The 22,898-nt window shown below is 43.5% G+C and overlaps 1 protein-coding gene across 2 annotated transcripts in view; it reads left to right on the top strand.

Annotated features, from left to right (window-relative positions):
- The first annotated feature begins 17,202 nt into the window (after window positions 1–17,202).
- Window positions 17,203–22,898, top strand: part of ATP2C1 (ATPase secretory pathway Ca2+ transporting 1) — a 179,125-nt gene continuing 173,429 nt past the window's right edge. For both annotated transcript variants that reach the window (XM_047737069.1, XM_047737072.1), the window contains exon 1: window positions 17,203–17,565. In XM_047737069.1, the coding sequence (XP_047593025.1) occupies window positions 17,458–17,565 (108 nt within the window). In that variant the 5' untranslated portion in view covers window positions 17,203–17,457. The remainder of the gene's footprint in view (window positions 17,566–22,898) is intronic.

Genomic DNA, 22,898 nt, shown 5'->3' with positions numbered 1-22,898 from the left:
TATTTCCAATGTATTTTCTGTTTATGTCATCCTCTTTCTCCTGCTTTTCCTCCTTCATCAAAGTTTGACGGTCAAGGCAAATAGGAGTTCTGGTACTTCACAACGTTTACAAATAAGCAAATCCAGTCCTCATAAGGACTCAGCTTGAAGTCTGTTTCTTTAAAGGTAACCCGTCAGATGACCTGATTAAAGGCGATGAGAAGATTTCGGGAGTTCTCAAGACATGCTGTACTGCTTCTCACCAAAATTGATTAATCTTCTGATTTGAAAAGTTCCATGAAAGGACCTAGGAGAAAAACATTCCCATATTGCCCCCTCAGACTGTGGAACAGATCCTAATAGGTACTAAGTCAAGGAGGCCATGTGTTCCCACAGATAGCTATTGAAAAATGAATCATGTTCATCATTTGAGAAACAGAAGGAAAAGAACGAGGAGTATAGAACCTCAGGATTTAGCCAGGCCTCATTCAGAGCCTCATGAATGGCCGAAGTCAAATAATCTGGAGTTAGCTGGCTCCTCCCACGTTCTTCTCTCCCCATCCTCAACTTTTATAACAAGCGGTGTTTCCAAAATGGCAGCCACTATCCTCGGATCCCTTGCTGCATACCTCTTAGTCTGAAAATGATTAGGAAAAGTTGATGCAGCTTACCCAGTTGTGTGAACGTACAAGGGCTGCTGTAATGAAGTACCACTGAGTCTTTGAAGCAACAGAAATTTATGGTCTCGTGTTCTGGAAGCAGAATTCACAATCAAGCTGTCAGCAGAGTTGGTTCCTCTTTAGGGCAATGAGGGCTGGGTTTCTTCCAGGCCTCTCTCCCTGGCTTGTATATGGCCATCCTCTCCCTGTGTCTCTCTGTAGCATCTCCCCTCTATCTTTGTCTTAGTGCCCAAACTTCTTTTTATTAGCACGCTTGTGATATTGGATTACGGTCAACCCTTAATGATGACATTTTAGCTTGATTACCACTGCAAAGACCCCATGTTCAGAAAAGGTCACTCTCCAAGGCACCAGAGGTTAAGAACCCAATATCTCTTTTCGTGGGAGACACATTTCAACCCATAACACTGGTCTAGGCAACTTAAGTGCTGAGGGAGAGGCCTTTTCTCTTACGATCTAGGTAATCCTCTCTTGGAGTTCTTCCTAGGGAAGTTTGGTTCTGGGCCAACCAGGAATGACTAGGACCAGGAGCTTTGTAGGGTTGTTCAAGAAGAAGAGGCTGCAGGGAGCAGGGGATAAAAAGATGTGTGGAGGGCACCCAGGTGGCTCAGTCGTTAAGCCTCTGCCTCTGGCTCAGGTCATGGTCCTGGGGTCCTGAGATCAAGCTCTACGGCAAGCTCCCTGCTCAGCAGGGAGCCTGCCTCTCCCCTCTCCCACTCCCTTTGCTTTTGTTCTTTCTCTCTCTGTCAAATGAATAAATAAAAATCTAAAAAAAAAAAAAAAGGTGTATGGAATTACCAGGAATCTTGAGGACAAAGCTATAATCAGAGGACCTAGAGTGCTGCCAAACTGACTAAGATAGGCAAAGAACAGAGTCTAGCACACATCGTAGATGCTGAGCAGGAATCAGTTGAAGAGAAAAGAAATGCAGAAGACCAAGCTGGGCACAAATATAAGACAATTCACGGTGGGATTATATCAGTTAGAAAGTCTCAGATGCGAACAGCAGAAATGCACTCTAGCTGACTTTGAGGGAAAACAAATTCATTATGAGAATATTGGACATATAAGGAAATTTTAGGGGAGAATAATAGGTTCACTATCTTGCTTATGGTTCTGGTTTTATGGGTATCCACATATGCTAACATTGATCAATTATACCTTTTAATATGCATTTTATTGTATGTCAGTTATACCTCAATAAATTTTTTTTTAAAAAAGGATATTGAAAATTTCTGTACACTGATACGGGAGTATAAATTTGTATAGTCACTTTGGAAAACATTTTGGCAGTGTCTACAAAACTGAACAAATGCATATCCTATGACCTGTCATTTCCACCTCCTAAGTAACCACCCAATAGAAATGCACGCCAAATCTTCACCAAAAACAGGTAAAACAATGTTCATAGCAGCACTTCTCATATTAACAATGCAAACTGTGCAAATGCCCGTCAACAGTGTGATGGGTGCAGAAAAGGCTAACTTTACAAGCCTGGGCTACACAACTGCTGTACATTCCCAAGTCTTCAGGACTAGCCTTTGGCTGAGCTCCTGGGAGAAGATGTCTGAGCTTTTGCAATATCCTGTCTAAAAAGAGTGACTTTATATGCTAAAGCTGTGGGCTGTGCCAATTAGTTTAAACTAGCCATGTGATTTATGTGAATGCCTATTTTTGTATGCTTGAACCTTTAAGCCATAATGTATGAGTTTGACCTGTGTCAGGGTTGACCCTGAGTAGCTAAGGTCAGCAATGGGGACACTGCATGTCTTCATGACTGGCCTCAAACAACAATAATGAACTCTGGACACCAAGGGTTGGATGAGCTTCCTTGATTGGCAGCAACTTGTCATATATAGTTGCAGAAAAATTAAGTGCTGTCCATGTGACTCCACCGGGAGAGAACAACTAGAAGCTTGAGGCTGGGTTCCTCTGGACTCAGCCCTCTATACCTTTCCCCTTTGCTGATTTCAATAAGATGTCACTGTTATAAACCTTGACTGTGGGTTCGACACCTTTTGAGTTCTGTGAGTCTTTCTAGCAAAGCCTGAACCTGAGGGTGGTCTTGGAGATCCCCGATACAAGTGGATAAATATATTATAGAGTATTTATAAAGTGCAGTGCTTTTCTATTCCAATAAGAGCAAGCTACAACTATACCAAACAATAAGGATGAATCTCACAAACATAATGTTGGACGTACACAAGAGAATACGTGGGCAGATTTGATTTGTATAAAGTGAAAAAGAAAAAATAAGCATAATAATTCATTATGTTAGGAGTCATGGTTGTCTTGGATGGCAGAGGGTAGGAGCTTGGAGGATGAATAAGGGAGCTTCTGGGACACTGGTAATATTCTGTTTCTTGATCTGAGTACCAGTTACATCAGTTGATGAAAACTCAGTCTATGAAAAATCATCACTTCTGTGATATATAAACACACATATACTTATATATGAATATAAATTATATACATACACATGTACACTATACTTTAATAGTAGAAATGTTACAGGATGTTGGATGGCATGCAGCATCTCTAGAAAAACTAGACAATCAGGCTGGCAGACTACACAACTGGAAAAAAGCCCAAAATCTCAACATGGAACAGGTCTAGCAAAAACCCTACTGCTATATTGTTAGATACCAGATGGCCATCTGCTAGGCCATCGTTACCAAGGCCACTAGGAATGTTGTCCCTGAAGAATGGATGCGACAGCTCTTACTGCTGCTGCTGCTGCTGCTGCTTCCTATCCCTCGAAGGAACTCAGTGTGGTCTCTTCTTCTTCCCTGGACCTGCCTCTTTAAAGTACAGAAAAAAGTGTGGTATAGGTCATGGTCATGAACTAGGGCTAGGTTATGGGCTTTCATCCTAACAGAGAGGATGTGAGAAAAAAATGAGTCTGGCATTTTGCAGTGTCTATGTTGGGGGAAAAAGTTCAGCCTCATTAGAATAAATTACAGATACTGGAGACTCAAAAGAATGAGAAAAGTCCACTAAAGAGAAAGAGATTTAAGCCAAGATCAAAAATGTTTATTGAGCTCCAAACATGTGTCAGGCACTAAGTTTGAAGCCTTTATATATATGAGAACACTTGATCTGTGTTTTCACAAATGTTCCGTGAGATGTATGGACCCCAGATAGACCTGAAATATCTTTGAGCTCTTCCTTGAGCATTCAGCCAAGTGTTGATCTGCCCATGCAGGATCTGCAAAATACCTGCGGCTGGGGAAAGAACATCTAAAAGGATTAGAGAACACTACCTGGTGCTCACACAGGGCTCATAGTATGTGTTCACAGACTAGACAGGAAAACTCCTAAATCACAGGGCAATGGGTAGAAAAGTCAGTAAGATCTTGCCTAAGTAGCAGAAAATAATTAGTTCTGGTTAAAAATGGCTAAATCATAAAATCAAGACCCTCAAAGTTCAAACTATCCAACTAAACATTCTAGAATACAGCTCAAGAATATTTATGGATATCCAGCATCTAACAAGGTAAATTTTATATCTGACATTCAAACAAAGATTACCAGGCAGACAAAGAAGTAGAGAAACATAACCCATAAGGTGAATAACTAATTAACTGAAATTAACTCAGAACTGACACAGATGTTAGAATTAGAAGATGAGAGGTGCCTGGGTGGCTCAGTTGTTAAGTGTCTGCCTTCAACTCTGGTCAAGATCCCAGGGTCCTGGGATCAGCCCCACATCAGGCTTCCTGCTCTCTGGGAAGCCTGTTTCTCCTCTCCCCACTTCCCCTGCTTGAGTTCCCGCTCTTGCTGTCTCCCTCTCTGTCAAATAAATAAAATCTTGAAAAAAAAGAATTGGAAGGGACACCTGGGTGGCTCAGTTGGTTGGACGACTGCCTTCGGCTCAGGTCATGATCCTGGAGTCCCGGGATCGAGTCCCGCATCGGGCTCCCGGCTCCGCGGGGAGTCTGCTTCTCTCTCTGACCTTCTCCTCGCTCATGCTCTCTCTCACTGTCTCTCTCTCAAATAAATAAAAAGAATTGGAAGATGAACACATTAATACAGTCATTATAACTGTATTCCATATGTTCGAAGTGTTAAATAGAGACATGGAAAACATAAAAAATATAATAAAAGATCCAAGTAGAACTTCTAGAGACAAAAACTAATGACTGAGGTGAAAAATACACCAGATAAAATTAGTAACAAACTAGACATGGCAAAAGAAAAGATTAATGAATTGAAGACATAGCAATAGGAGGTATACAAAGTGAAACACAGAGAAAAAACAGAAAAAGGGAATCAATGCACTGTGGGACAACTCAAATGGCCTAAGATATATGTTATTGGAGTCTCTGAAAGGGAGAGAGGGAGAAGAAGTGTTTGAGGAAATGATGGACAAAAAATTTCCAAACTATGAAAATTATATACCCACATATCAAAGTGAACAAAAAGCACAAGAAACATGAGAAAACAACATCATGACATATCATCAAGTTGTTCTTAACAGTGATAAAATTTTTTTTTCTAATGATTTGGAGTGGTAGAAGAGTCTGAGTCATGGGACAGATCTGGGACCTTGTTCTGGAAATTACCAGTCTTTATGCTCTTCTCAGAACTTTTCAAAGCCATACACACTCTAAGAAGATTAGATTAGAGGGGAAATAGCTGGGAGGCAGAGACAATTTAGGATGGTTTTGCAGGAATCCAGTGGACCTGAACTAGGGCTGTGAAGTAGGGAAAGTAGGAGACATTCAGGAAGTAAAATTGGCAATACTTGAAGACTGTTTGTGAACCTAAAAAATGCTCTTGCTGGCAACTGGCAGATGGTGTCAGAATTCACTGAGTCCAGGGGGAAGACAAAGATTTAATTTTAGATGTTCCCAAGTGTGAGGTATATATGGGCTCTCCATTTAAACCTGGGGAAGATGTCTGGGCCACAGATATAGCTTTAGGAGTCAATAACCCATTATGTGAATGTCCCCAAGTCTTCCAGCCTTCTTGGGACATCCTTACCTTTCACATTCAATAAAATGACCTGAATTTGGGGGACACCTGGGTGGCTCAGTGGGTTGAGTCTGTCTTTGGCTCAGGTCATGACCCCAGGATCTTGGGATCGAGCCCCACATTGGGCTCTGTACTTAGTGGGTAGTCTGCTTCTGCCTCTGCCCCTCCCCTCTGCTCATGCTTTCTCTGTGGCTCTCTCTCTCAAATTAGTAAATAAAGTATTAAAAAGAATAAAAATAAAATGACCTGAATTTCAATCCAAAGCATGCCAGTGCCTAAAGTCTGGGTCCACCAAACATTCTTAGCTCAAAGTTGAGAAGGAGGCTAGAACCCAGACCCCTGAAGAGAGGGGCACTGGCCAGCTGGGGCATTGGCCAGCTGTACTCCTGTGTCCAGACCTGAGAAGATGGCGCTGGGTGTGCTGGTACGTCTGAGGTGGGCAACGGGGCAGGTTCTGAGAGTGTTGGAGAGACTGTAAGCTTTTCCACCTCTATTACCATCTCTAGCTATCAGAGATGACTGCTGCCGTCAAGGGGCTGCTGCCAGAGTGAAGAAGCGTTGCCTGTGTGAGTCTCAAGAGCAGGAAGCAAAAGTGAAATGGAAAGGAGCAAGTCCCTTCGTAGTCCTTCAAACTCGCAGTCGCCCTCCATCAGCAAAGCTCAGTAGGGAAGAGCTGGCAAAGGGGACTGTGGTCTGTGGAATCCCAGCATCACTGAGTAGAGAACATCGTGTTTGGAGCTGAGGGACAGGTGCTTAATAACTGGAACACTCTGCTCTTCTTGCGGCTCTGATCAAAATTGTGGTCCCGAGGAATGGCTGTGTGAAACCTTGCTTCGTGATCCCACGGAGCTGCCTGCACTTCCAGCAGGGAAAGCAGAACATGATTTCAGTCACAGGTGACATCTCCTCTTTGGGGGACAAAGTGAACTCTGCATTTCAGAGGAGAGAGGGGAGAGCCTAAGCTAGTAGGACAAGATTAAAAGCTGTTGTCCTATAACCTATAAAATTCTTTTCCAATGTGCACTTGAGCTCTTACATGTTTAAAATGAGCAGAATGAAACTCCTCACTCAGATGTTTTAGCCGGTCTGATGTCTACTGAATTCCAAATAGTGATCTCAGCAATTACACTCTCCTCCACCAATGGCAAGAAACCCAGCCCCGGAGGGGAGGGAGCTCCACAGCTCTGCAAGGTTAAGCCGCCAAGTGAAAGCACCTGTTACAGGGCTGCCTCTGAGAAACAAAGGCATAAGCTCCTAAAAAAGACCAAAGTGTAAAATACAATGCAGATGGGAGCTGAGAGTTGGGCACCTGCTGTGAGGGGGGGCGGGCGAGAGGGTCTTTTTTTTACATAAGATATACCTAGTAGAGAGCCACCAAATTACTTGAGAGAAAAATCTTGGGAAGGAAAAACTTGACAAGCTCTTGGAAAAATGACTTGTTTACAGATTTACAGCTCCACAAAGAAACATGCTGTCACTTGGAGCTACTCTTAACAATTCCGTGCGACAACAGCAACAACATCATTTCTGTTGCTCTACCTGCCTCTTCAACCGTATATGCTTTTTGAGCTTGACAAGCCTGAGTTTTTTTTTTTTTTTAAAGATTTTATTTATTTATTTGTCAGAGAGCGATCACAAGTAGGCAGAGAGGCAGGCAGAGAGAGAGGAGGAAGCAGGCTCCCCGCCGAGCAGAGAGCCTGATGCGGAGCTCGATCCCAGGACCCTGAGATCCTGACCCGAGCTGAAGGCAGAGGCTTAACCCACTGAGCCACCCAGACGCCCCAAGCCTGAGATTTTAAAATATGCTTTCCTCATGTAGCCTCTTGCAATCAGAGGATGTCAGGTCTAGAGGACCTTGGAGCAAGAGCAATCATATGGAGCTGAAAGGAATTCTGAAGCAATAAAGAGTTTATAGCTGTAAACAAAGGCCTCTGGGGCGGTAGAATTATATGTAAGTGTCCAAAGACTCATATCACAGAAGGAAAGAAATGGTTGGAGACAGCTCAAGGAAATAACTCATAAAAACAATTTTAAAGAAAGCAATGGTAAATTAGGGTGAGAATTATACTCTAATGCTAAAGTTAGAAAATAATAGAGACTTTCTTCATTTTGATGAAATGTTTTACACAGTTAAATAATACAGAGATCTTTCATCCAGGAAGCTCAAGCATTTCTCAATAAATTCCGAGTTGGCAATATTGTTCAAAATGTTATAGAGACATGGATCCTCACATAGGAGAAAGAGAAAACAATTTAGGTAAAAACAAGTATTATTCTAGTCACTTTTTTAAAAGATTTTATTTATTTGAGAGAGAGAGAGATGGAACACAAGTAGGGAGGAAAGGGCAGAGGGAGAGGGAGAGGGAGAAGCAGGTTCCCAGTTAAGCAGGAAACCCCATGTAGAGCTCTATCTCAGAACCCTAGGATCATGACCAGAGCCCAAGGCAGATGCTTAAGCCATTGAGCCACCCAGGTGCCCCTCAAGTCATTCTTACGGAGCACAGCAATGTGCGAAAATCCTCAAGGGCCTTAACCCACTGTTTCATCCTAAGTTAACTTGACCCATTGTTTTAGGATAAATGTTTAACCCCCCCCCCCCCCCAAAAAAAAACCCCTCATATGTTGAATCCCTAACCTCAAGACGGGTCTCCAAGTAATTAAGGTTCAGTGAAGTAATAAAGGTGCGACCCTAATCCAGTGGAATTATTGTCCTTTTAAAGAGAGACACTAGAGCACTCTCTCATCTCTCTTTCTCTTTTTGTCTTTGTGCATACCCAGCAAAGGAAGACTGTGTGAGGACATACTGAGAGGTGGCTTTCTACAAGTCAGGAAGAGAATCCTTACCAGAAACCAACTTCGTTGGCACCTCCATCTTGAACATCCCAGCCTCCAGAACCATGAGAAAATAAATGTTTGTTGTTTCTGCCCCCCAGTCCATGGTAGTTTACTATAGCAGCCAGAGCAGACTAAGATACCAAACAAATCACATACGTTGTTACACATTATACTGCTCACAGGTAAATCAGTGCGAACATTCTCCAGTGATGATGGGGGATGATGGGGAATTAGCATTTGTTAATTGTCTCTGTGTGAATTCTCTTTCACAGAAGTTGTCTTATTTTTTATCTTTAAATGAAAACTTTTGTACCATTGGCTTGACACACTGGGAAATGGTAGCATCACGTAAACAGCTGTCATGGAGCTGGGTCCAAGCCCAGGAATTATGTTCAAGACCAGGAGCACCCAGGAAGGAATGAGTAACTGTCATTATTTGGAAGCCCAGGCTCTATCTGTCACTGGGATAGAGAAGACCCTAACCACATATCTGTTACTTCACCCATAATTGATCCAGATCTAAAATAGCTCAATGGTCACAGGGCTTTAAATAGAAATGATGACAATGTAAAAGCTGATGGGTGTGTCTTTCATCTTGTTTATTTCATAAGCACATGTAGTAGGTACCTATTGTGTACCAGGCATCCTGCTTAGGGATATCACAAAGCTGGGGAGGTAGTCTGTATAAAGGTTAAGAGTTTGGGACTTGGGGGCCCCTGGGTGGCTCAGTGGGTTAAGCTTCTGCCTTCAGCTCAGGTCATGATCCCAGGGTCCTGGAATCGAGCCCCGCATTGGACTCTCTGTTCAGTGGGGAGCCTGCTTCCCCCTCTAGCTGCCTGCCTCTCTGCGTACTTGTGATCTCTCTCTCTGTGTCAAATAAATAAATGAAATCTTAAAAAAAAAAAAAAAAGAGTTTGGGACTTGAAGTCAAGTAGAAATGGATTAGATTTCACTATAAATGGGCCATTACAGGCTAGGGGATTCTTGTTGAAGGCAAGGGTGATAAGATTCCAAGGGAGAGAGTGTTATGCTAAACTAACCCAACAGGATTCTTCTAAAACTGGACTAAGCAGGCAAAGTTGGGACATAGTCTAAGAGAAGACTCAGAGAACCTGACTCCAGTTTGGTCAAGGAGAGAGTCTTAATCAGCTTTAAAAAACAAAAAAACAGGGGCACCTGGGTGGCTCAGTGGATTAAAGCCTCTGCCTTCAGCTCAGGTCATGATCTCAGGGTCCTAGGATCGAGCCCCGCCTTGGGCTCTCTGCTCAGCAGGGAGCCTAGTTCCCTCTTCTCTTTCTGCCTGCCTCTCTGCCTATTTGTGATCTCTGTCTGTCAAAGAAATAAATAAAAATCTTTAAAACAAACCACCTCCCCAAAAACAAACCAAACCAAAACAAAAAACCCCAACCAAGCAGAAAACAGGGCAATGATGTTATGAGAAGTGTTTCTTTGGAGAGACCCTGTTCACACTGATCTTCCCACATAGGAGAAGGGTGCAGTGTGTGTCCCTTACTTTATGGAAACACTGGGAGTGGTTGGTAGGACTATACCTGAGAAAAGGAGGAGGGATCCATGGCAACAAGGTTGAGCACTAGATCTAGTAAAAAAAAATAAAAATGAAGTCTTGTTTTCCTTTGGTGGCAGGTCTACGGTATTTCATCCTAACGACCCAGGATCATTATAAAAGGGGTCCTGCCCAGAAGTGCAGTTGGTGAGGTGAGGAACGCACAGGAAGGGCTCTGAGTTGTGCTGAAGAGAGACCGGCAGGGCAGGACTAAAAGGGGATCCTGGCAGTTGCTACTGAAGCATCTCCCAAGAATGTCTGAATGGGAGTGCACCTGGCAGGACAGCTCAGGACCGAGTTGTGGAGAAACAAAGAGTAGTGGGTTAAATGAGGAGAGGTCTGGAACATGCTTTGGCCCTCAAGAGCCTCAAGGCTTCATTGTGGGAATACACGGATATACCAGTGGCTACACCAGTGACAGGTAAGGAGCCAGAACAGGAACAAGGAAGGGAATGCTATGGCAGCTGGCCAGGATTTGCTTGAGACTATGTGAGAAGCACATCTGAAAGCTCCCAGAAATACTTGGGTAGCAGTTTACAGCAGCAGGATATCCTACATGGACAGATAAAGATACGAACCAGTGAAATTTGGGCTGTTACTGTTGGTATAACCAGCCTGGATCCAGAGGCCAACAAGATCTGGAAAAACTCAAGGGAGTTGATACCCAGCTGCTACACTACAACGCATAACCCGTTATTCATTCATTCATTACACCAAGATCTACTGAACCACTGGTGTAACAAGGAACAAGACAGAGTCACTGCCCTTAAGAAGGTCAGTAAGGAAGGAGCTACAGACAAGAAACAGGCACTCTTGTAGAATTAGGGGGTAGTGTCGAGTTATGTGTGGGGTACGATAGGAGTACATAGGAGCTCTGTGTTCATCCCCAGGCAGTGGGTCTCAAACTTCCATGTGCATATGAATCATTTAGGGATCTGGTCAAACTACAGATTATAATTTAAGAGATCCAGGGTGGGGCCTGAGATTCTGCATTCCTAACAAGATTCCCAGGACTCAGTAATGCGCATGCTGCTGGTCTGGGGGCCACAGGAACAGAAAGGCTCAAAAAAACATCTAACCAGTCTTGCAAAAATAAATAAGTGAGTAATCCCATATGCCTCTGATTTTGATACCTAAGATTTAATGATAAAGGCAAATTTACATTCTGGTAATGATTACTCAGGTTATTGTACCTATGTATAGTCTGGGTTGCACCAGTTATTAACGCTCTCTAGAGATCCAACTGATGGGAGACATATATTGTTTCCATGTTGGATAATTACCTTTCGTAGATTAAAAATTCAGTGCTGAGACTCAAAGCATCACTGTGATAAACAATTTCTCTGCTCCAAATTGCATGCACATTATCTTTCTTTTAGATAACACGAGCCGCCACCCCCCATCAGACTCCTGCCCCCTCATTCTCAGTGGAAGTTTTCACAGGAGGTGGCAGTGAAAACTGACTGAGTTACATTTAATCACTGGTCTGCGGTCTCTCCACTAGAACTCAAGATAAGTATTTAAGGATTATTGGAGGCATCAGGCCCTCTGGCCACCGAACTTCCACCCATACAATGGAGTCAGAGAATTGGGAAAGGGAAAGCAGATCACTTCCTGATCCCAAGAGCCATCCCTCACCAAGGTAGGCCTAACCTAGCCACACGTGTGCTTTCAATTACACCTACCTTTCCAACCAAGCATTAGAAGGGGACATACCAACATGCCCACCCCACCCCCATTCTCTTAGCCAAGGCTCCTTTACCTTGGAGGGGGAAAAAAAAGTATGTTCCTTATTGCTAAAACCTTATTTTTAGTTTTCATAGAGAATCATAGGTAGCACAACCATGAATTTGAATATTCCCCCCCGGGTTAAACCACTGCTCTCCCGACCTTAGGAGGAAATACCTCTGTCTTCTCTTTCTGGGTTAGTGCTACTCCTCTCAGAAAGAGCGAAGCATGACTGTTAAGCAGAAGGTGGAAGGAAGTGATGGTCCTGAGGAGAAGGTGACACAGCCCCAAAGCCCTGCCTCTGGGCCCACCAAGAACAGCAAGCTTGCTGGGGGATGTTCTGTTTCTATAAAGGACCAGCCTGCAGGAAATTCAAGACTGGATGAAAGGAGACAGAGTTAGTGGAGGCTCCTGGCCAAACTGCAGTAGATGAATAGATTATGCTCCGGGAGGGATTTGTGGAAAACCATGATACTGGAGATTCTTGACACGAGGGGGCTGACTGTTCCGAGCCCGAGATTCCTCCTTCCCCATGTGGAATTGGACGAGGTGTTAGTGGTGGAAAAGGGAGCGAGGGAGTGTTGGGTACAGCTGGCTATGGTTTTTGGCGCTGAGCTTAAATAAAGGGTCGTCTCCCTGAGCTAAGCTGACTGATAGTGCTGCTTCAGCTTGGTAGGAGGAACTGGGGGAGAGTTTGAGAACAAGCTGATGTCAAGTCAAGAGATCCCTGAGGGGGTGCCTGGGTGGCTCAGTGAGTTAAAGCATCTGCCGTTGGCTCAGGTCATGATCTCAGGGTCCTGGGATCAAGCCCCGCATCTGCTCGGCAGGGAGCATGCTTCCCCCACCCTCTCTGCCTGCCTCTCTGCCTACTTGTGCTCTCTGTCAGTCAAATAAATAAATAAAATCTTAAAAAAAAAAAAAAAAAGATATCCCTGAGAAGACAGAACTTGGCGGGAGGTGCATCTGAAGCCTGATAACTGCAGGAGCTCCCTCATGGAAGTGTGGCCACAGAAGAAAGGAGCTGGGGAAGAGCCCACCACTGCCAGGGAAATACATTTTAAAATGTGGTTCTGATGGGCACTCTCAAAATGCTGCAGCAAACAGGGTCTCTATCCTCCAACCACCACCTGACAAATGGCTCCACAGCCCCGTGGTGTCTTACCTGGTGGCACCCAAACCCATGGTCCCCACCACCAGCATCAGCATCACCCAGGAAGTTGACACAAATGCAAAAACTCCCTCTTCGCCCCCAACCTACTGAATCAGAAACCATGAGGGTGGGGCCAGTGAGCCGTGCTTTAACAAGCCCTCCAGGTGATCCTGATGCATGTTCAAGTTTGTTTTAAACTACTCAGAAAAACATTTTCTCCCTAAGTGGAGGACAAGCGTCCCAGGAGTGCAGAGGTATTATAAAGTTCGAAAAATCAATACTTGAAGCTGGAAAGCAAAAGGCATAAGCATTGCATAGCTCACAGAGCAATTAGAAACACTGAAATTGTTGAATTGTGGTTGTAACAGGAACATGGGTCAGGGGGTGTGGGGTGGATTTGAATGTGGATTTGGGGAAAGTAAAAATCTGCCATCTGCAGGTGTAAGATAATTACTCCCTATATGGTGGGAGCACCAAGAAAATGTCACCACATCAAGAAGCACAGAAGATTTTGTCATGTGGAAGATAGAATGTTGGTGGCTGCCTATTCTTGCTCTGAGGAGCCATGGTAAATGCCTTCCTTTCTCGTCTCCTGATTTCATTTAGAGCTGTCCTTGGGGGGGGGGGCAAAAAACTGAGCCAATATCCACAGACCTAGTGAGATGAGAATGATTTCTCAGTGGAATTCCTCATAAAAAATGGTTTCTGTTTTCTGGGCTAGCTGCTTCTCCATCATTCTCACTGCTTGCCCTTCATTTTATCTCTGGATTGGATTAATTCCTAGAAAATGGAGTCATTTTCCTGATAGAAACTCTCAGTACTGATTGAAAGGAGAAAGAGAAGGGGATTAGTGGGGTTTTAGTGTTTGCCCTGGTGCACTTTGGAAACCCCATCAAACTCAGAGGCATCCTGGAGACAAGCTTTCTGGTTTTCCTGTTTCTCATCCTGATTTTAACACTTGCAATGTTAAATGGATCCCATTCTTTTCTCCTTGTCTTTCCCCTTTAAGAGCTAAGGTACTGGCATGTGTTAACGCAATATCTGCTGTGTACAGTGCACAGTGTTAGACAGCCTCACAGACCCTCATTGTCATCCCATCTTCTCCCATGTTTGAAAGGGAGTAAACTGTAAAATACCTTTTTCTTCATTCCCTTGTCACTATTTCTTCTGGCTTTAATTTTGCCTCTGTGTACTGCTCTTCAAGTGAAGAAACTGGGATTTATTTTAAGCTATTTGTGAAAGTGCAGGTAATTCTTAGAAACCAAAGAGAACACACGAACATCCTTTCATAGTGGGACTGTAGCCTGGATTCAGGGCTTTCCTGGAATTGTGGTTTCTGCTGGTTATTTTTCTATCAAATAGAGGACAAAGGGTGGCAGGCAGTGAGTTGTACAAATAACAGGTAATTGCTTCCACTCCATATTGTGCTACTTTGCAGGGGGTCAGAATAAACTTCTCACCGCCAGGCATATCCTCTGAGTTCTTTCAGTCCTTGCGGATGTACACTGTAGCCATCCCATCATGGGTCAACCTCCATTCCCAAGGTAACTGAGTCACAGTGGCAATCAAACCATCACTCCTCCAGGCTGAGATGGCAGACATGTCCATACTGTGTGAATACAACAGGGCTATGACTCTCCCACATCATATCTGTATTAAATAGTAAGCAAAATTTGGTATCTGGGTGGCTCAGTTGGTTGAGTGTCTGCCTTAGGCTCAGGTTGTCATCCCAGGGTCCTGGAATCGAGTCCTGCATCGGGCTCAGCGAGGGAGCTTCTTTCCCTGCCCCCCCCATCCACTTGTGCGCATACGTGTGCACTCTCGCCAAAAACAAAAACAAAAACAAAAACAAAAACAACTTAAAAAAATAAATAAGAGAGAAATTAACCATTGTAGCCTAACAGAAACTGAGATTATGGTAGTCTTTAAAGTTTAGGAGGCAGAAAATCTGTATCTATGAGTACAACCTCTTTTCAAGAGCATGTGAATCATCCAGAAAGGAAGCTTTATGAGGTAAATAATGAGTACTAGCCTTATTTATGCAGAATCCAGGACAGGGAGTTGTATGATTTTTCACAAGGATGCACCTGATCTCTAATCTAATATTCTTAGTCTGTAAATTCCTAGCAGTCTACATTTGTATTTCTCGTTAACAAGGCAACTCCATGCCTTCCTTTGTCAGATTCATCTGTAGAGGCTCTCAGGAATCAGTTTCGGAGGCGGACTAAGAGCCTGCGCCCTGTCCTGACTGGGAACAGAGACTCTGGCGATTCTCTGTGTCAGTCTACCGGAATGGAGTCCCTTCTCCCCTGCTTTGTAGCTTTGTGACCTTGGCAAGTTGTTCATCCTCTTTGAGCCTCAGTTTCCCCATTGGATGCTCCTGTAGGCTTACATGAATAACATCAAGAATTTAGCACCGTGCCTGGCCAAAAGACCCAATACATATTAGATACGATTTATATTTGGCGTCAATTTTAGTTACGTCTGTTTCACCAGTTTGTCTTTTTATATCAAATATAGCCAGGACAGTTTTGGAGGGGGTTTTCTTTTCTCTCCCCCCACCCACTGCTTCCCCATCTCTTTTCATTAAACCAGGAGAAGGTGATCATGAAACAATCATTTGAAATGAAGTCTGCTTTGTGTTCATCCCATTGGGAAAAGGCTTTGATCACAGCCGAGCTGTGGGTGTTTGGATGTCTGCCAGCTTCTGCCCATGAGAAGAGAGGCATCTCTGAAGGTTTAGATATTTTTAAAAAAGGGAAAAAGGCAGCTCGTGGGTTCCTCGAGGGTGTGTATAAATGGCACCTTTTCTCCTCCTGAAGTTTCAAGGGCTCCCCTTTCCAGGGACAGGGTGTCTGGGTGTCGGCGCTCCTTGTTTCTCAGGCTGTGAGTTGGCAGGGAGTGCACAGCACTGCCCTTAGCATTCTGGTGATTCACAACACAAGCACACTGCTTGCCTCTGGCCTTCATTAGAGTAGGCTGTCTCCAGCATACAGAGGAGACTGGAAAAGCCAGCCCCCCTTGCACCTAAAGCAGGGGCAGGAGGGCAGAGCCTCCTCCTCCTGGGAACCAGCCCCAGCAGAATTATGTAAATGACTTCTTGGAATTGCCAGCCTGCCCCTGGTGAGCCTGGAAGATCACCTTGTAAGTGGGCCTGAGGCCAGCCTGACAGATGGCCTGGGCTGCTGCAGCATGACCCACATTGGGCCCATCAAGTGTGTTCCCTGAAGGCTAGTGGCCAGGCCAGGAGTGGCAGGGCGGCTGTCCAGGGGGACAGCTCAGGCTGTGACGTGGGTTCCCAGCTCTCCTCACCCCCCTCCCCAACAGTGCTGTCTCTGAACAGGAACAGACCAGCTCTCTTTCCACTTGAAAGCACATCTCAGGGCCTCATGACTTGGGGTTGATGTCTGGCCTGGACTCTATAAGACAGCCCCTCACCAAAGTGGCCAAATGTTCCCATCAAATGAACCAGCTACTACAACGTTAAAAAGGGTAACAAAATCGCAAAGCGTACTTGGAAACTTCATTCAGACATCCTGTGACTTCTACAGAGCATTAAGAAAATATTGAACTTTCAAATTTTACGATTTCACATGCTCTGAGACCACAGGCCTCTTACCCGTTTCTCTCTTTAAAAGCATGAATCCTTTGTACAATACTTAGAAAGTAAATGTGTAACATTTTTTTTTTCTCCCTTACATTTGGAATAAAGCCTGGGGAAATTTAATGTTTCTGGATTCAGCCTGTGGATTTGAGATAAGGAGTCAAGGAGAGAAGCCTTTTAACCCAGAACAGAATCTGTTTGCAGCTATTGTTCAATTAACATAAAGTATCTGGTTACTGGGCATGTTGCATAATGCATGACAGCTTAAACCTAACCTCTTAAGTGCTGACACTGAACTCCTTGATAACAGTGAAGAGTGAAGCAAATTGTTCATTTTTTTAGAAATCCCCCAAAACAAAGCTTCTCGAGACTGAATGAATCAACACTTTTGAGCTGAGTCACAGCTCAAGGGATGTCCCTTTGTGTGTGCTCATGCTGATAAAAAAAAATCTAGAAGGAAACAGAAAAAAAAAAAAAAAAAAAAGAACCAACCCACATATCATGTCCTCTTTAAGAGCCAGAAAAACTGTCAGAAGAATTAAGATTAAACCTCACGAGAGTCTGTGGGTGTGGAAAGTCACCAGCTAGCTAATATTAACATAGCTTGCAACAGAACGCTGTTGCTAGAAATAGGACAATCGCATCACTACCACTAAGCAATTTGCATTCTGTGGACCAGCCCCTAAATTCCTCCCGGCTCCTTCTGCCCTTTGGGCATTGCATTTCTGGACGCTCTTAGATGGTGGGTGCTGGAACTTGGCTGTCTGGTTTCATCAGGGACCCTACCCAAAAGAGGAAGCAGCAAGAACATTTGCTTTGTTTGCAGGAAACTGATCGAGCTACAAGCAAATTTTAGACATCTGAGGAATTGTGAAGCTTCTCGACTTCATATGGTTGCTGACAGGGTGGGGCAGACAAGAACCTTCTTACTTTCCTCACCATGGATAATCTGTTGCCTCAGTCTCGATTCTCTTATTTCAAAAAATATCCTCTCCATGCAATTAGGAAATATCTATCGATGCTGAGAAACCAAAAAGCTGAAGAACAGGTATATTTTATTTATATTATCTTTAAGGCTAACTGGTGTTTGCTTTTGGGTGTTGCTCTCATGTGACTTAGTGATTTAGCTTCTGCTGTCTTACATGTTTATAGGCACAGGTCGGCTCCTGATTGCAGCTATTCAGATTTAGCAATCACAGAAGCAGGCAGGCTTGTGAAGATTTATTTAAACTTGGAACATTTGGATCCTGACATTAAGCTCCAGTTTTATAATGAAACTGTGCGTTTTCTCTTTTTCTGAACGGCTAGACAAAACTACTCTATCAGAGTTAAATTGTAGACTCCTTGAAAGCTTTCTAGGGCTGCAAATACAAATTTTAAAACTGTTAATATCTTGACAAATGAAAATATTAGACCCTAGAAATAAATTTGTCTTCTTGTGTGTTTTTATGGCTATGTTCATATCACCAGGATTTGCAAAACAAAAAACATTGTGTAGACTATAAATATGATAGTCTCAAATACCACTAACGAGCTATGACAATCGTTCAGAAGTAATTAGTCATTTCTTTAAGTGGAGGGCAGGGTATAGGGCACTGCAGTTTTTAGCCTTTTTAGCCAATCAAAAGTTAGGGGTTCTAGTAGTAAACTCTAGCATGTGGGAGTATAAACATTACCAAAAAATGGTTAAAATGCCTGATGACTTCTTGTTTAAAATCATGCTTTCATCTTATTGTTTTGAAATGTACTTCATTCTAGCCCTTACAATCTATGAGAAGACATTTCTAAAAACTGCATTTCTGAATTGTACCAAACTGTAAGAAGAAATAGCTGTATGTGATCTACTTAAATATGGTGGCTCATTTCGGGAAAAGTATGACCATGGTAAAGGACAACTGTATATCCACATGGAAGAGTCATAAATTGCTTGCACATCATGCTTCTAACTAGAACTGCAAAACTGCATGGGAGATATTAGTAGCGTTCTGTATTTGAATGAGATGACCTACTTTAATAAAAAACACTTCCAGGAAGTGAAAGCAAAGGTCAGCAGACAGAAAATCCTCTAATGACAGGTTTTCCAAAAAGTCAATGCTTAATTTGGAAGATGAAAATCATCATTACTGTTCCAGAGGAAACTGCTTTTATGCCGTGCTCTAATGATTTTACAAGAGCTGGAAATTCAGAGTGTGCTTACAATGGGAGTTGGGCTGGTCCAGTTTCTCTCTTCCTTAGGCCCCGTGTCCCAATTACCAGAGAAATCTTTTGGTTTCCCCAGTTAGCGTGTGCTTGCTTTTGAAGTGGAAAGCCAGAGACCTGGGTGGTGGTCCTCTGAGTTGAGGTCTACCATGCTCATTAAGACCCCATCACAGGCTTCTTCAGGCCTCATTATAGGGGGTGGAGGGGTGTGAGCGCTGGGGAGTAGGGAGTGGCTGAAAGGATGGGCTGGAATTGTGGAATGTGGATTAAGTTATCCCCCCACCCAGTGTTGTGAGTTTTCAGAGCTGTGTCTATAGTGTTTATGCAGTTTATTTACTTTGTTTGTTTAAAAAAAAGTTACAAAATGCATTCAGAAGAACATTAGAATATAACATGGATCCTCCAACTTGGACTGGGTGGGTGGTCCCCTCCCCAGTTTGGGATGACCTGGCAATCAGGAACGTTATGCTGGTTTTTTAACTTTCTATACAAATTAATGGAGAAATTAAAAAAAAGAAAACACAACACATTCGGTTCTTTTCTGAAACCAATTAACAGCTCTGCAGACAGACTGTCTCACAGAATTAGAAAAATCAGGTCAGAGTCAATCATGGCTAACCTTGGAAAGCTTGTTGGAATGTTATAAAGAAGGTTAATAATGTCTATAATTTGAGGACCTGCATATCTGTTGTCTCTAATGCCTACAGTCCTGTAATATGGACTCTCAATATAAATAAAGGTGAGGGAAGTAAAACAAAGACCTCAAGAGCCCTTGCCCAAGACCACCTACCTAGAAAGTATTGAAGGAAGATAATTCCTGTCTGCCTGTCTTAAAATTTGACCCATTTGGGGGAGCCTGACTGGCTCAATTGGTAGAGCATGCAACTTGTGATCTCGGGATCATGAGTTCTACCCCCACACTGGTTGGTAGTTTACTTAAAAGAGGAAAAAAGTTTGACCCATTTTACCATTATGCTTGATCTCTGACTGATCTGTACTAACACAGCGACAGCAACCCAGCAAACTGCTAATCTTTCTTCTAGAAAGTATTTCTAACACTTCAGATGTTCACATGCCACTGTCATAATTCTTACCATAAGTCTGTGGTGTGACTAACTTAATATTTTTCTATATTTGCATTTAAATCATTTTGCCTTTTTTTTGCTGTTTTTATTATGCACTACATTAATACATTGCATGACCTTCTAGAAGGGGTAGCTGAGCATAACTGAGATATTTTTCACCAATCAGGAAAATGCTTCCTTAGTCGATATTCTCTAAATCCTTTGACCCATGGTGACGATGAACTCCAGAGACATGCCTATCTCTTTCCATCAGATTCCACTGATATGAATAATGGGTAAGGCTGTTAGTGTTCACCTGTTAGGGAACCCATGCGTGTGCGCAGTGGCTATGCCGGGGAGAGGCAAGCACACAGCCATGATGCCAATTCCCGGGCAGAATCTTGAACCACATTGCCAACCAGTTGCCAAACAAATCACTTACTTTTTAAACTTAAGTTTGTTTGGAAAGAAAATTTTATGTAACTACTATAAATGGAAAACCACTGTCATTTGTTGTAAACAGAAGAAAAACATAAATATAGTAAAAACAAAATAATATTAAATTTTAGCTAGACACAGTTACCTGGGAAACCTCTGAGCCTGAAACCTACTCTTTTAAGATCAGCATCCTACTAGACAACTGAGACATTTCTCCTGGGCAGAGATGGAAGGGACTGAAAAGATAGCCAACTTTCTCAAGTCCAAGGAATTTGTTGTTATTTAATGCAGTGTCTGCAGGCTACCATTGGGTCCCACCCATGTTGTGTTCACCCACTTGGAAATTACTATCCCAGGCACACTATCTGCTTCTTCACCTCTGTGCCTTCAAAGACATGCCTCCCTATAACCTAGAATTCTGTCCTTTAGTGACAACTTGCCCACCTGGGGATCACCTACATACCTCAAGACCCAGGTTAAATGTGCTCTGTAAAAAACCTTTCTCCAGCTTTGCTAGGGAGAGTGAAGCATAGCTCTTCCTTTTCCAAGATATTCTATTTGTGTCTAATATGGCTTCTTATTATATTGTGTGTAGTAAGCCGTTTGCTTACATGTGTATAAGTGAACCCAGACACATGTGACACAGGGTGGTATCTTGTTCTTTGTTCCCTCGGACCCACCTTGGAGCCTGGTACAGGCCAGTGTAGCAGTGACTTCTAACACAGGCAGATTGCCTATGGAGCACACCTCCTTGCACACCACACCTTCCTACCCATGTCTCACCTGGACCTGGAAGGCCCCCGTATATCCCAGTCAGGGCCATTGTTACACTTGCCTTGTCCACGAATGCTTTCTTATTTAAAGCTTCTCCTCAGGATTCTTTCCCCTTGCACTTGGTGTCATGCTAATTGGTGTGACCTAAGGGCTGGTTTTTGGGAGTTTCCATCATTATTCTTACCATGATATACCAATCAGTGGGTGGACAGGTTACTTATCAAAGTGATACTAAAGATCTCATCCTTTGCATTCCTAGACTCTATTGTAGCAGCTATTTCATAAAGCCAACTCCTTAAGTAGAAAATTAAGGTAATTAATTAGATGCAGGTGTGGAAATTTGGGGAAATTAGACAAAAAACACTTCTGAACACCATTATTCAAATGATGGTGGTGGTGGTGGTGGTCGGTGGTGGGCATAGCCTGAGCCTCAGTGAGCTCTCAGATGAGTTTGGGTAGGTGCATGGACACATTCATGAGGGCATAGATGTCCGAGCTTGTGGGAAAAGTGAGACTTGCAGGCAATATTCTCTTGAGTATTGGAGCCCCAGCAGCCTGTTCTGTGACTCAGGTGACCAAGTGGGACACTGAGTGAGGAAGGGAGAATTTGCTCTACTTCAGGGCAGACTATAGCCTTGGCTTCAGCCCAGTGAGGCCTACAGAGAACTGAGGGCCCTATGAACCCCCACGGAATGTTGCTCTTAGGAAATGCTGCTTTTTTTTCTTTTTCTTTTTAAAGATTTTATTCATTTATTTGAGAGAGAGAGAGCCCACACGAGTAGGGTGGGAGGGGCAGAGGGAGAGGGAGCAGCAGACTCTCCACTGAGCAGGGAGCCCGACATGGGCTCGATTCTAGGACCCTGAGATCATGCCCTGAGCAGATGCTTAAATGGACTGAGCCACCCAGGTCCCCTAGGGAATGCTGCTCTCAGGGGGCAGCACCACTGGTATAGATATTATTCATGGGTGCTAGCATCAAATGACAAGAGAAGACAGTTTGTGAGCTTATATGGGACAGTCTATTCTCTCTCCATTGGTGAGCTCCTCCATTTCCATGGCTCGAACACTACTATTTGCTGCCAACTCCCAAATATTTATCTCCAGTGCACTTCAGCCTTGCATATACAGTTGCCTATTTGACATCTCCTTCTGACTGTCTCATCCATTTGGCAGACTGAAGGAACTCAGAAGCTCTGTCCTCAAACCTGCTACTCCTACTCCTCAGGTCCATCAATCAGCATGAAAGCTCAAACCACAAACATGGGAGTTGCCTTGGTACTTACCCCTCTCTTCCTTACCTCCCCTTTGCAATCTCTCTCTCTCTCTTTTTTTAAGATTGTATTCATTTATTTGACAGAGAGAGATCACAAGTAGGCAGAAAGGCAGGCAGAGAGAGAAGGGGAAGCAGCCTCCCTGCCGAGCAGAGAGCCAGATGTGGGGTTTGATCCCAGGACTCTGAGATCATGACCTGAGCTAAAGGCAGAGGCTTAACACACTGAGCCACCCGGGTGCCCCAAGAGCAAAGTTTCTAATGTTCAAATGCAATCCAAATATTTAACAACCGATTTTGAGGTTATTCATTAAGTAACCCAGCAAGAAATAAAAATCCAGTGACCCTGTTTGAGCTAGAAACCTCTTCTTAAGCCATTGAAAAGAGACTTTAGAACAACCTCCAACAATACTTCTAAGTTCTAAACCTTCTACATTCTAATACTAAGGTTCTAAACCTTAATTAATATATACCTACTGTTCATGCCCCCTGGTCCTCAAAGACCACTCTCCTCATTTTAACCAGATTCATCAGAGCAGGTCTTGAGCCAGATACACCTGCTGTGACTGCAGTAGTGTAGTTTTGGCTCATTTTATAAACATTTGAGTACAGCTCTTTCTACTCATTGAGACTGTG

The sequence above is a fragment of the Lutra lutra genome, chromosome 1, assembly GCF_902655055.1.
Source record: "Lutra lutra chromosome 1, mLutLut1.2, whole genome shotgun sequence".
Lineage (NCBI taxonomy): Eukaryota > Metazoa > Chordata > Mammalia > Carnivora > Mustelidae > Lutra > Lutra lutra.
Note: the sequence above shows the minus strand (reverse complement) of the source record. Positions and strands in the feature narration are given on the sequence as shown.